The sequence below is a fragment of the Acanthaster planci genome, linkage group LG13 (assembly GCF_054643075.1).
Source record: "Acanthaster planci isolate LZ-2023a linkage group LG13, COTS_SCS, whole genome shotgun sequence".
In the NCBI taxonomy this organism is placed as follows: Eukaryota; Metazoa; Echinodermata; class Asteroidea; order Valvatida; family Acanthasteridae; genus Acanthaster; species Acanthaster planci.
The window spans coordinates 2070723-2085578 of record NC_141789.1 but is presented as its reverse complement, the minus strand read 5'-3'; the positions used below and the strand labels follow the sequence as shown (position 1 = coordinate 2085578).

At 42.4% G+C, this 14856-nt stretch overlaps 1 protein-coding gene across 5 annotated transcripts in view; it reads right to left on the bottom strand.

Moving 5' to 3' along the window:
* LOC110977099 (uncharacterized) overlaps window positions 1–14815 on the bottom strand; it is a 48498-nt gene extending 33683 nt beyond the window's left edge. For all 5 annotated transcript variants that reach the window (XM_087145194.1, XM_087145195.1, XM_022230919.2 and 2 more), the window contains exons 1-18: window positions 14628–14815; window positions 13690–13848; window positions 13116–13269; window positions 12143–12328; window positions 11207–11364; window positions 10747–10820; window positions 10376–10585; window positions 9610–9868; window positions 9131–9315; window positions 8557–8675; window positions 7666–7900; window positions 7328–7408; window positions 6809–6901; window positions 6403–6510; window positions 5921–6073; window positions 5362–5487; window positions 5035–5215; window positions 2564–2671 (exon numbers count right to left, since the gene is read on the bottom strand). In XM_087145194.1, the coding sequence (XP_087001320.1) occupies window positions 2564–2671; window positions 5035–5215; window positions 5362–5487; window positions 5921–6073; window positions 6403–6510; window positions 6809–6901; window positions 7328–7408; window positions 7666–7900; window positions 8557–8675; window positions 9131–9315; window positions 9610–9868; window positions 10376–10585; window positions 10747–10820; window positions 11207–11364; window positions 12143–12328; window positions 13116–13269; window positions 13690–13848; window positions 14628–14676 (2638 nt within the window). In that variant the 5' untranslated portion in view covers window positions 14677–14815. The remainder of the gene's footprint in view (window positions 1–2563; window positions 2672–5034; window positions 5216–5361; window positions 5488–5920; window positions 6074–6402; window positions 6511–6808; window positions 6902–7327; window positions 7409–7665; window positions 7901–8556; window positions 8676–9130; window positions 9316–9609; window positions 9869–10375; window positions 10586–10746; window positions 10821–11206; window positions 11365–12142; window positions 12329–13115; window positions 13270–13689; window positions 13849–14627) is intronic.
* Between the last annotated feature and the right edge of the window lie 41 nt (window positions 14816–14856).

Genomic DNA, 14856 nt, shown 5'->3' with positions numbered 1-14856 from the left:
AATTGATGGATTGTAATTAAAACCGGTCTCGGGAAGCCTGCCGAACTTCACTGCCATTAACGAATTGGTGAATAAACATCAGTCAGGCAAGTGATTAAAGGCCACAGCGACATGGTCCGTATGCCAGCCTTTGGAGATGATGCAACCACTTGATGACTACCACCGACGGGATAAAGTACTGGAAAGCGTGACTCGTTCCTGCAAAGAGCTGTTTCAAGTTGACTTGCTGCAGATTACTGCTGAGAAAGTGAACGCTTCCCTTCCATGGAATAGGGAAGAAAGACTTCAATATACGGGAAGTAGAGTGAACAAACTGGGTAGCATTCAGACTTAAGACAGGCAGAACTGCCAAAGCTCGATGAGCCGTGGAATGGGACAGTTGTTTGGATGGAAGAACAGGACAGAAGTCAACTGACAGTTCGTGCCAAATTTGGTGGAAGATATTGACTGGAGTATCACAGACATCTTAAATGGGTCTCATGAGTGGTTGATGCTCAACCTATCGCAAAGTGGTGTTAAAGTCGACGGAACTATTGTCCCGTCGACAGACACAGCTTCACGCTGAAACAAAAAAGTCTTGTTTTGAAACTTTTCTCTGAGTGACACGTTTAGAATGTGCAAAGGACAGGTGTTTAAATAAAAAACATGAAGATGACAGAGATTGAAGCAACACCGGCGAGTAGACGCCATTGAGCAGTAATTTAGGTGATACGAGATAGCGAAGACTCAAGTAGAACTCAACTTGGTCTCACAAGCAAATTCCTCGGACACCGCTTAGTAGGACGAATGGGTGTCCCAGTCTGATCACAGAAACAACGTTCCCCACCGCTCTCCACCTGCTCACTGAAATACCATTGCCCCGGCAACACCGACATTTCAGATCTGACTTAAGACGTGTTTGTCTCAAAGTGAGACCCAAACGTTTGGTCAAAACAAGATCACATGATCAAACGGATCAATTTTTTATCGCTGGAAATCCTATCCAGGGCTTTGGAAACAGCCCTACAAACTGGGCCGTGGAAAAATGGCCAAGAAGACTTCTTTTCTGAATGAAAAAGACCCAGAAAAAGCCACAGCAGATGAACAGCTTCGGAATCACTTTTGTTGGAGTACGGTATAGGAAGAATCAGAAGGGTCGCTGGTGTACATATTTCTGGTATAAGGCATCTCATGACATTACTCTCTTCACCGGGGAAATTGAAATGGAGTTCAACGACTCATCGGGCGCTGGTAATTCTGTGACACTTTCAGTAGGAGCTAGGGTGGGTTTATCTGCGGTAAATGCTGCCCTCTGTCTCGTCTACCTTTGGGTCATCCTCTCGGTAGCCGTCTGTCGCCAACTCAGGAATCACTCCAATTATTTCCTGGTCAGTCTGTACGTTAATGAGTGTTTGATCTGCTTGTTGGCGGCAGTAACCATCAACACGACCAATTCAACAATTCCCACAAACGAGATTATTTTATTCCTCTCTTTTGTTTCTTTCATGGCGTGCTGCGCATGCTACTTCTTCAATTCTACAATGATTGCGGCCGACCGGTATTTTAAAATAGCGAATCCAATGAAGTACGTACGCTTCATGTCTGACAAATTATGTGTCTGCGTCATTCTGGTTGTTTGGGGCGTCTCACTCATATTTGGTATTGGACTGTACTTCGGCATTTTGGGCACAGCTAAACAGGATTTAATTTCTATAATAGATGTCTTTAACAACCGCCACTTGTTGACATTATCGGCTATACTGATGGACTCTGTTGTAATTCCATGCATGGTTTTAATTACGGTGTCCTTTATTGGGCTATTGATCATTGCCAGAAATCAACAGCGTAAAATAAAAGCCGAGAGAATTAACCTCGGCAACATTGCTGCCGATAACCACGATCACATCAATAATCAGCAGCGACCCCAGAATGTGCGCACATCCAAATTAACCTGGTACTCGTGCGCCTACTGCGCTACAATTATCATGGGCTGGGTACCGTCTGTCATTGTTTTGAACCTAATAGCATTGGGGACAACGACTGTTCAAGAAGCTTGGGTCCCTGTGCTCATTTTAGGCAGCGCGTCCATGTTGCAAATGGTCTCAGGGGCGTTGTTTCTGACTTACACACAGAAGGACCACCGATTGGTCCTTCGCAATGCTTACAAATCAATAGTGAACTTGCTCACACGCCAGTAATGCATTTTGAAGCATCACATAATTTTCGCACAATTGCTGCTGAGTGTGCCGTCATAAGTCCTGACTGACACTGTGCATGGATCTCAAGACCTGCAGCGTCTCGTATTATTTTATCTTTCTTTCTCGTGAATTTGCCTCTCCTTGTGCAATTCACGATGAGCGCAAACCGGACTTATGGGAAAAAAATAGTACGGTACATATGGCGGTCCAACGGGAGTCTTGTCAAGCATTACGCAACTTGTGAATGGGACTTTACAGCATTTACTGTCACTAGGTGTAGCGGAAATCACACGGAATCTGGTTCGGCCAGTTTGGCATGGTCGGGGGGCACTGCGCTGCGCTAGGTGCTTTCGTGGGCGTGGTTACCTGGATATCTTTTAACTTACCCTGGCCTTGATTAGAGCTGGTCAATATTCGACTATCCTCCACCTTCTCGGCCATCTTCTGTCTCAGTAGCGGTGCCACCTGCTGCAGGAGAAGGTAACTAGCGATATCTGGACAAGCAAATTATTAAGGAGTCAAATATTCCTGTTGTCCAGAATGAAAAAAGTAACCTAGGCCTACCATACACTGTGAAACTCCTTTTTTCAAAATTTTAGTCCAATCAAACCTGACAAGGGAATTACGCGGCACTCGGTGAACAAATTGTAAAAAAAATCACATTTTTCTCACTCGAAAATATTAAAGTTTGCCGACTTCCTCAGTAGTCTCAATAAGGTAGTGCCATCTTTAAGCCTGCTGTATCTCATTCTATAACATTAGTTCATGGAGTAGATTAATATCTTTCCTTAGACTTAAAATGTCGTGTGGATTGTCCCTACTTGCATGTGCATGATACATCCCAATCTTTGAATTTGGCCAGGCCTCGAGTTTAGCTTGTGGATTTTGCTCTTTTTTGTCATGTGGAGTTATGCCTACTATAGGCTAAATATGTAAATTCTGTCTGTGACGTAAATAGCATACTTTCAGGAAAATGTGAATTCCAAGCTTGACTTATTCTCAATTAAGAAAAGAGTAGTGTTGTATCCCGACGTAGCCTACTTTACTGCCTGGTAGCTTAGTAAATGTAAGGGTCTGTTTATTTTTATACTGATCTGGATTTTGATGGGTGGTCCCACTGCTGGTTTGCTCCGCCCATTTAGCAGGACCTGGATTACTGATCGAAATCCCGATCGGTGTCAAACAAACAGATCCCATGAGACAGTTTGGTATTCCAACAGCGCATGTCCAATATGATTACCCCTAGGTAATTCAGGCATACCACGCGCACGTGAGGTCTGCCTTGTCAGCAGGGCCATGTCGGACTCGCGCATATGCCCTGTTCTCAAATGGCCTGGGCTGTTTGAAAACCCAAACCGGCTCATTCTTGTATATTTCTCATTTTTGACATAAAGGTATTTTCGGTGGAGGATCTCGCCACTTATCAATCAATTAGATTGCAGAAGGATTTTGTTTATACTTTACTGATGTCTTGGTTTATGAAAAAGCAATTGTAAATGTCTGAACAGATTCAGTGCTTGTATTGTAAAAGATTGCATTCAAACAAACCTATTATGAGATACCATTTATTCATGGTAACTGCAAGTCTTAATGTTATTAAACGGCAATCGACTGTTAAGGCTGTTGTTTTCACACTTGAATTTTCACATTTTAGTCGATGCAGTTTTGTGCAGTAAGTGTCCATAAATAACAATTGTTGACTATTGCAATGTGGGGCATGACTATTTTTCATATCCAGGGACACATCCTCAAAGCAATAAACAACTCTTTTAGCCAATCATACCAAAATGTCCAAAAGGTAAAAGTTTGTGCCTTACTTGAATGAAATGAATGGAAATTGGTGCAACGTAATCTTTTTAATTGCTGGGAGATTTTCTGACAGATGTGATCCTTGCGCTGCACATGTTGTGCCTTTGTGATGCAAATGATAGTAAGTGCACTTCTATCATGATGATTTTTACTAATCTGATGTGATCTTTATCAATAAATGAAATAACCATAAATCAAGAGGCAGTGATAAGCGTAACAGATATATGTGAATGGCAAACTGTAAACTGTTATAAAATTATTTAAACTCTTGCAAACAAAGAGATATTTGGGGGAATAAAAAGTTTTAATGCCGTAAGTAGTACTGCCTATGTGATATTTGTTAGATGTATTGCATTAAAACAAGTTTCAATTGCGTAAAAGGCAACAGGGGAGTATTTGTGTTTGGTTTTTGTAAGTTTTGATGCTCTGGTGGTTAAAGATATGCAAAGTTCTCCCAGGACTCCAAAGGCTTTTTCATGACATTACTATCCCAGACTGCCTAGCTTACAATTGCTTCTGAGCTTATCTCCGCTCTCTTGGGGGATAGATTGAGCGATTTGCTGCAACTATGGGGTCCTTGCTTAGGGTCTCAATTGCGGTATGCTAACCAAATACACTGAGCACTGGCGCCCTCTTGGTGAAATCAACAATATGGGACACACACACGTGACGCTACTTTGACCTTTTCTGAAAACCAAATTCCATGACTTTTACAAGACTAATATGAGACTATTTCCCTGGCATTAAGCACTTTTGTGCTGAAAAGTTGTTCAGTGTTGAACTGGATGACTACCAATCCTGTAAACTAACAAATCATTATTTTGTAATTACATCATAAGTGGTCCATCAGAAATAACCCTTGCACGACCTTGATTTCCATGACTTTTGCCTCTACCAAAAGAATTCAAGGACATACTTTTTATTCCCAATATCCCATGACTTTTCTACGACTTTCCAGAGCAATGTTTTCCCTTGGATTTTCCATTACCGTGGGACATAAAATAGCCCCCAGTGGAATGCAAAACCCCAAATGTGACATCAAGGATACGGGACAGCCGCATGATGGCTACCTTAGCCCCCTCGCTGCAGTGGGCTTGGGCCTCGGCAAACAGACGATGTCGCAGCTTCTCGTTGGCGAGAGGTGACATGGCATCCACTGCCTCGCTGAATTCCTTCTCGTTCATCAGGCCCAGCTCTTTGCCAGGCCTCTGTAACAACTTGCTTTCAATCTGAGATGAGCAAAATGAAAGCGAATCACCTCTGAGGAAGCTGTTTGCTGCATCAAAGCGTTTACAAAATTATTTGAAAGCCATGCGCAAAACAGCAGCCAGAGAGCAAAAAGTCCAGAGGCTTCCAAAGGAAATTCCAAACTTACATCCTGGAATCTGGGTTCTCGGTACTTGAGGATGATGTACATTAAGTACTCGCAGACCAGGGCCTTGGAGACCTTGTTCTCGCTGAAGGATGTGTAGCCAAGATGCAGCTGGTCGATGTCGTCCTCCTAGTAACCATGGCAACAAGAGGAGGCAGGAAGACGAGAGACAAATGAAGATGAGACTATCGATACAATGCAGGTCAGGGTCTCCAAACACAAGGGCTGCCCAGCCGTCTTCAAATTTATACCTGTGGCTAGAAATAACATGGGGCCCTACTGAAGACACTGGCTTGCGGCTATAGGCCTTTAGCACTTAGTAGCCATAGCCGCAACTTTGGAAACATTTTGATTATTGCTTTCTGGAGTACATCGGCTGATCATTGCATGAAAATTACATGACACCATTTTCAGTAAATCTTTTGAGGGCTGAGGTCGTGTCCCAAAGTCTTAGCCGCAACTATGGATGCTAGTGGCTCTCAGGAGAGCAAACGTTTTTATTGGTTCCAGCACAAATTGGGCTACCAAAGCGCTGACACCAGGCAAAGCTGTCTAAACTTACATTTAAGAATGGATAGATGGCCGTAGCAAATGCCTTGAAGTCCTCCACATATTGCCAATCAACTCGATCGATCAGATCGCTGATGACGAGGAGATATCGGAAGACGGTGGCATCCAAGTTGCCGACAAGGACCTGTGCGAAGATCTGAACAGCCTGCAGAGAAGGAAGTTGGTCAGAGGACGTATCAGTCAATCCAATAGTTCAAATAATCCCCCAACTCATTCAAACAAAAAATGACATTGACCACTTCTGATTTATCAAAGTGATAATTGATAAATGGATCGATTGACTGCATTGAGAAGCAATACATCGCTTGTGCACAGTCTGTACATGAAATGTCTCTCTTCTCGGCAAAAAGCATCAAATCCATCACTCTGTAGTGTGACCGATCAATACTACGACATATTGAATATTTTCAAATTGGGAATGACCGAGAAACCAAAAATCCAAACGAACCAGAGTGGATCCGTACATAAACTCACCTTATTCAGAGCAGAATAGTCAGTGAGAGCTGAGATGAAATCATACGCGCACAAGTACATGACGTCTTGCAGAATGTAGCGATCCGCCATGTAGTTGTAGAAACCGTTCTGTTTGATGAAGTGGAAAGTGGAAGAGATGACTAAAGATGCGGCACCAAAATCAACCATTCAAATGAATTCTAAGAGTCTGTAGTAGCTAAAGGAATCAAGAATTTCAAGGATAACGCCGTCAATGTATAACACTCTAGGCATCACTTTAAAAACACATCTGACTTAATTCATTCTGTGCAAATCCAAGTTTTGAAATTTGAAATATTTGATTGGTTTCATTTGAAACAAAGGTTTGCAAGCTGAAAGTAAAAGAGACTAAAAGAAGTAATTTTTTCAGTAACTACGGCAAACTCACCAGCACACCAACTATCGGTTCGTCTTCCAAAGCATGTTCGTCTTGCCACAAGACGTGGGCGTAAAATTGGCCAATGATTGAAAGCGTCCTCTTCTGCTTAGTGGAGCAAAAAAAAACATTAAAAGCTGAAATCAAGTTTGCCATTTGATACGTTTAAATTAGAATTCACAGAATTATAATGATAATAATGATTAGGGTATTTTGTACAGTTGTTTGAATGCTACATGGCCAACAATGAAACCCTGTTCTACATACTGCAACCTATTGAACGTCACTATATAAAGTGTAAAATATTCTTACGGTTGGTTAATAGTTGTGAACTGTTGTTCTCAAGTCATGTCTAAGCAGTAGATACAGCATTCAAGTTTTCTCCTGATCTGTTGGCCAATATTTGGTCAATATTCCTAACCTCCACTTAGGTGACTGATCAAATCCCTATCGTCTACTCTTTCGATTAACATGAATGCTATTGCCTGCTAAGGCAGTCCATAGTCAATATTGTTACATTGGTGTCCCTACCATATCCAATGGCTTTGGGATGGACCTCGTCAAACTGGTTCTCCCCTTGAAGTCATCCCACAGAGGCATAAAGGTGCTCATCTGTTTCAAACAAGCAGTTAATTAATGAAACTGAGTGACGTTAATTTACTTGTTTTAGGCAATAGAGTTGAAACATGAGAGCGTTCCTCTTCAAAAACAACTCTGGGAAAAAGGGTAGTATAAGAAGAAATGTGATTTTTTTAAAACAGTCTCTCCATAAACAGCTGAACTAAAATATTGTCAAATCTAACGATATTGAAGATAACGTCCTGACAAATGCCGAGCAAATTATGACAAAAACAGAATACCCTCCTGACCTGTTGGTCTTGAGAATGCTGTGTCTTTCCCATCTGGGATGCCGAGGGTGGGGCACTGTCGGCAATGCCGGGTGTGACCGAGTCCCCGTGGAAGATGTGCTGCTCGTTGTCCTTCTCCAGTACGGAGTACCGACTGCGGATGCGCTTGCCGGCCTGGTCACCGCCGGGCAGCTCACCAGACTCCAACAGGGTGGACGACAATTTCAATGTTGGCGGAGGGTGGGGTTGGAGTCCTCTGTGTAACAAAGGCATTTTCACATCATGCACGTCTCTAGAATACAGCATGTCCCAAAACTGACCGTATCAACACAGGCACTTAAGACTGAGTTTGTACAACTTTTCAGTATAAAAAAGTTTTTTTAAGTGCATTTGGTTTCCAGTCCATACTCGCTCTCGCAGGTTTTCTCCGGGTACTCCGGTTTCCTCCTGCCTCTAAAACTGGACCTTCTTCCTAACTCCGTAATGTGATGCTGATTAATAAAGTGTATGAATAAACGTACAGTTATTGGCACAAATAGCCTGAGTTGCTGAAAGCGCCATTAAAACAAAACAACAACAACATAGCTCTGTCAGCATCTGATATGAGATCAAGTGGTAAGAAGTGATACGCATGTTTTTATTTTGGTTTAGATTTATTGATCAGACCAGGAAGTAGCACAAATATCTCTGAATCACAGAAAATAAGATGACGTAACAAATATCATACAGTGTTCTCTTTGAAATCATGTATTAAAATTTTAAATAATGCTGGTTGACATTCTATATTTAGAATGGACTATATTTGCTTGACCATTTCGTCAAACAAACCATTCCTTTTATGCATGTTAAAATGAGGTCGATTTGGAAACTCTCGAATGTCAACCTTTTTGTTTTCCTGAGAGGGCGACTTACGCTTTGTGTGTTCTCTCCATGGGAATGCGGACCCCCGGGCGAGACAGCTTGATGTGACTACAGTTATGGGGCAGCATGATAACCTTCTCCCCGCTCACTTTGTGCGGACATAAAACTGTCTGATGAACAAATGAGAGAAGTTTTCAAACAAAACTGAATTCAAACACTCTCAAATTCTCCTGCACGGTGGGTTTAAGTTTGGTTAACTAGCAGTATGTTACATATTAAACTAGTTAGTGATTGCATTTGCTGCACTCTGGAACTGATGGATGAAATATTTCAATTTCAAATTTAAAAAACTGAATGAAAACAAAACAAAGTCAACAAGAGACAGCTCAGTCTATAACGCTCTTGACTCTTGCAATCCGGCGGTCAGGGGTTCACCTGCCTTTCAAGCCAACAAGCATATAGACACCAATCAGAATCACCGAATGAAAACAAAGCAAAGTCAACAAGAGACAGCTCAGTCTATAACGCTCTTGACTCTTGCAATGAAGTGGTCTGAGGTTCACATCCCTTTCAAACCAACTAGCACAGTGACACCAATCAGAGAAACCAGCGGCGGCAGTTATACCTTCTCCCCGCAGCTGGTGCAGAACTTGGCATCCTTCAGCTCGTGCCAGGTCTTCCGCTGGTTGGTGGTGGTGTAGATCATGACACTGTACTTGCTCAGGATGGACTCCTGGGGAACAAAGGGGTCCATCTCGCTGCTCAGGAGGTCCACGTTCACAAAGTTATCCGTCACCGACAGAGCAGACTCTTATCACAGATTCAAAAAAAACAACAACAATAAGTACTAGAAATCAGAGGGAAATCAATTTTTTTTTTCGCAATAGGTACTTGATTCCTCAACAAAATAAGACTCAACACTTACTGTCAATGCTATGTCATTAAATCAACAAAGTTTGCTGCTACTTCAAAATCATCCGAGTTAAACAGTGAACAGCTATGCCCTTTGGTCCAGTTTGTCGTTATGGCATCAAAAACAGGCAACTTGTGGATGTCTTTGCCCTCCGCCCCTTTTCCCTCCAGTCACTGCGCCCCTGCCCCCACCTTTTCCACTCGTGCTGGTCGCCTTCTCCTCGCCGTACCGGTAGCCCCCACCTTCCAGGGAGCTGCTGTCCCCGGGCTCCTTGAAGGCCACACTGCGGGCCCGGCTGGGCGTCTTGGCCGCCTCGCCGGTGCTCCGCGTCTTCTCCGCCTGCTGCTGCTCCATCTGTTGTTGGATGGCGTCCCTGTGCTGCCGGATCATGTCCAGCTCTGTGTTCAGGGCTGTGATGGTTTGCTGGAAGTGATCTTGAGCAGTGCTAAGCTGTTCACATGCATAAAAATGCATCATCCATCCATTAGTGCCGCGGTGACAGTTGCAGGTGACCTTGCTTTGCAATCACTCATTGATCTACTGCCCTCCTAGGGAACCACTGCCCTCCTAGGGAACTACTGCCCTCCTAGTCAGTCAATATTTGTATATATCATACCTCCATATCTTTTTCAAAGTATCAGATTTTCTTCCAGAATCACATTTCAAATTCTGACAAACCCCCTTCCCTGATTTCCCAGTGGTAGGTAGTTCTGAAATGTCTTCAGGATACAATCCTAGGCAGTAGAGTGGTATATATTATATATATAATATCATGGAAATATTTCTACAGTTTATGCCTTCAAGTCCAGCCTCCATTATTTTATTTTATGAGAATCACATCCTTCATTTGACAAATGGCTTACACTGCCATTAATTACTTTCAACTGTCCCCTCATCATCATGCAATATTTCTACACTATTGCCCTCCACGTCGGTCAATATTCACCTATCACATACCTGTGTGTCCAGCCTCTCCAACTCCATTTCCTCCTCGTCGTACTCTCGGTCCAGCAGGGCACCCTCGGCAGTGTCCCGCAGGACCTTGCACTGCAGCTCGGACTTGTGGGCCTCCAGGAACGACTCAAACTCCTCGATGGTCTGGTTCTGCACCTCCAAGAGCTGCCGCTCCAGCTTCTTAGCAGCATCAAAGTTGGTCAGCAAGTGGTTCTGCCATCCAAAAGCACAAGGAAAACACTGACTGGGTCCATCTCAGAGTATTACAAGTAACCTCAGCATTAAGATCAAAAAGATTCACTTTTGTAGCCCCCCCCCTCCTTTCACCAACAGACAGAGCTTATTATCTGTCTTCTTGTCCTATGACATCTGACCTTTTTGTTAGCCAAGACGGATCTCCTTGATTTCCGGGATGTGTACTTGTCCTCTTCAATCTTAGCATTGAAGGCTGTCAAACAAACAAAAACCGAGAAGTGAAATTCAACCATCAAAGGAGTATTTGATACTCCATTCCTGTAAGGTGAAATGAAGTACATGTACATGTAACTCAGTGTTCTTGAGCATATGTCACTCCTTTCATTTTAATACCAAAACATTTTCGATACTCTTACAAAACAACACATGGGACCTCCAAGTGTTCCCACTTGCAATGCCCATTTGAGAATGCCCAACTGAGAGAGTCCGTCTCTGCGGATACACCAATACAGAAATTTGGGAAAACGGTGCCAGAAATGAAGACGGTTTTCACGGGGAAGTTCTTGGAGATGTGCACGGCTGCTTGCAAGGTACACCACGAAGGCAAAAGTACGGTGATGAAAAATTAGGCCTGATTACCGTCTTGCAGGGCGTCATAACCATTTTTGTACTGATTCAGGAATTCCGTCTCCTTTTCAAGAGTTGCGACTCTCTCTTGCAGTTTGCGTTTCTGAAACTCCAAATTTCTTCTCTCTCTGTCTGTGTCCTCGGTCAGCTCTGTCAAGTCTAGCTTCAGTCTTTTTGAAAAAAAAAAACAAAATCATGATGCAGTTTTTGACGATTTCGGTTTGGCTTAGGTTGGATTTGCCCGAACTTATTTCGCTTGAACCGTGAAATGTCCAAAAAGTTTGAGCAGTTTGTAATCTCAAAAGCAGGGGACCACTTAAAGAGGCACTCTTATTGAACTGTAATGGGACTTCAAAATTAGGAGTGTGTGAAAAATGTTAAAAGACTCCTTGATCAAACTTGTTACGTAGTCTCTTTAATGTCTTGAGCTTCGCTGTGGATAGGTTCCACTTCTGAATCCTAGGAGTGTGATTCTGTTACAAGAAAAACGCCTGTAGCGAAGCCTCTAGAGTTTATTCAAAGCTATGCCTTAGCACCTCAGCCAACAAGCTCATAGCTAAACATTGGACCGATGAGCGTTTAGGAGAGTCACTTCAGACATTAGGATGGTTGACTCTATAACTTAATATCTGTATTCAAGTAAATTCACGTTTTTGCTATCTTTAGCAAATGCTTAGCTACGGTTGGCACAAAATGACTGAAAGTTTTTCTTTGCTCCCTGGATGGGATGCCAGTCCACTGCAGGGTGCTGCCTACTCTGTCCTGGATGTGGAAAAGGTAATTAGGGTAAAGGGGCTTGCCTAAGGACACAACGTATGACCAGCAGATTTGAACCCCTGACCACTGGTCACAGACCTTACCCACTGGGCCATATTCCCCCAAGGATTGAAAAAAAAATGGTTTTATGTATTAAAGTCAGGGGGAAAGAGGTAAATGTCATCTTCTCACTTCTCAATCTCAACCTCACTGTCTTCGACGTTCTGTAATGCCTGCACTATTTCGTCCTTCAGTTCTGCAATCTCGGTGCTCTGAGAGGCTACGACTGCTGCCGTCTCCTCGTGCTGCTGCGTCTTGTCGGCAAGACGCTTCTCGAGAATCTCGATCTCATCCCGCAAGTTGTCTGCCTCCTCGTGTCTGCGTGCCACAAGACAGAAAGTAATCGGTCACCTCTCAACTTGTGAACAAAATTCCTCTGTTACCAGTCTTCAGGCAGTCACCACTTAACAAATTTGATTTGCACTATCACAGAAAGTTTTGCCACCTCATCTCGTCCTTAAAACGAACCAGAAGCCAAAACACCTGATAGGGCTGTGCCAAATATCCAAATAGTTGATCAATTATCGAATATTCAAATATTATTTTTAAAATTTGAATATTCGCATGCAAAATTCATGATATGGTAAACAGAATTTTTTTTTCATTTTAAATGAGAACAACTGCACTAAGAAGGCTTGCTTCATGCATATTCAAATGAAAAGTGACAGAAATCTTACAACGATTCAAAAAGTAAATTATTCATTAAAAAATTTAAAATGAATAGAAATTTTCAACAGGACAAGAAGTATTGTTCATCTCTAAATCTTGCTAAATCATGGCTGGAGATACTCCCTGATGTAAGACACCATTATAGTGATTATAATGTACAATTGTGTGCATTATTGCAACTGATTATGTATATGTTTTTTTCATCAACAATCTGCCTATTGCTACACTGAATATTCAGATATTTAACGGAATTGAAGGTCGAATATTCAAATAGTAAATTATTCAAATTGACTCAACCCTAACGGCTGATGATACTTTCACCATTTTGAAAGTGAGGTCTGTTTTTTTAAGCTCTTTTGCCGATACAGGTATTGGCTGTGACAAAATCGTCAATGGGTCCGGACGCTGTAAGGAATACATGCAGGGTACTTCATACCTCTCTGCGTAAACTCTCTGGACCAGTGTGAAGTAGGGGATCCGCTGGATAAATGTCCGGTCTTCTTCTTTTCTGTCGGTGATGACGTTGGTCGCTGTGTTGTACGGTGTGTGTGTCTCCTTGGAGCTCGTATACTGGTCACTGTAGACCGCCTCTGTTGATGAACAATTTGTTTTTAGGTAGAGTCAAAAAACAGTGTCTTGTCTGCAATTTTTACAGCATGGACTTTTTATACCATAGCAAATTTTTCCAAGATTGAGATGGATTTCCGGGCTAACACTTCTCTGAAATTACTCTAGATAAAGTACGGAGCTTTCACTTTCACTGTTTTTTAACCTTGATGTTATGACTACATGTGTTCAGGAAATAAAAAGTCAAATTTAACAAATGTAGAAACAAAAACAAAAAATTGTGTGGATTTACTTCTTTTTGTTTTTAGAAATTTTTTTCAAATTTTAAGCAGATTTTTCGGATGGAAGATTTTTTCTGACATCAAAAATTTTCTTTATGAACTGCTTAAGTTGAAGAACCTGACATTTCTATGCTGATTTTTCTGATGGCTTTTAAATCTCACCAAATATTTCATCTCGCACCATCTTGAGAACATTTCTGAAGATACCAAGCTGGGGTAATACTTCGTCAAAGACTTCAAAGAGGACCTGGGCTCTCTCGGCTGACAGCTCCTGCTTCTCGTGTTGCTTCACCTCCAAGAGGCGCGTCTCAAAGATCTTGGCTGGGTGCAGAAAAAGGAACGGGGGAGGGGGCAAATTATTGGAGGATTTGACATTGGTAGTGGATATTTGACCACAAACCTACCCGCCTAACAAACCTAACCTATCAACACGGCACGGAGTGGACACGCAGGGTAAGTTTTTTAATTTTGCATGCACACAGAGCCAATCATTATGAGTGCATAGGCCTATGTGAGGTTTCGATTCAACCTGACACAAAGTATTCTTGTGATGATCCTTTTTATGTCACAGCCTGAGGCTTAATGGTCTGCACCCATTGCGATGACTGACCTGGTGTCAAAATACTTGTAAGACATAAAAACTATATGCCCTAGGTAGGCCTATTACGAGATAAAAATCATGAAGATCTGGCATGGAAAACCTGCACTGTGTATATTAGAGAATCAAGGGGAAGATTCCAACCCCCAAAGCCAGCTGGCTTAGTGTTAAACCTAATCATGCAATTTGGCCCTGGCCTCTACTCTAGGCCCTGTTAGAAATTATTGAATTTTTTTTAACTTTTACTTAGGCCTATGCGCCTTACAAGTTACAATGGCGACAAACAGAGACTGAGCATTTGCAGCAGCAACGGACATAATGGAGAATTGATGCTTGTTAAAGGAAAAAATCCTTACGATGTTGCCTAAGCCATGTGGGCATAGGCTGCAGTGTAAGTCGTAGGGGTTATTTAGGCCTAACTCTGTGAACTAACGTTACGTAATCCATGCACCATTTCATTTGTCATGTTTGTCGAGTAATTGGCCGGGCTTTCCCTACTTACCAGGCGAATAACCATCCAAAACACTTATTTTTCCTCCATCAAGTTCCATGATCTTTCACGATAATTATGAGAATGACAGGAAACAAAGTAAAGCTAGATTTGTTTTCTGAAAAAAACTTTCTTCCCAAGCACAGCACCCAGCAGAGCAGTTGCTATAAACACAGAGCCACCTCCGTCTAAAAACTGAATGTAGCCCCCTCAAGAGGTAATCAAATGTCAAATCGAAAGT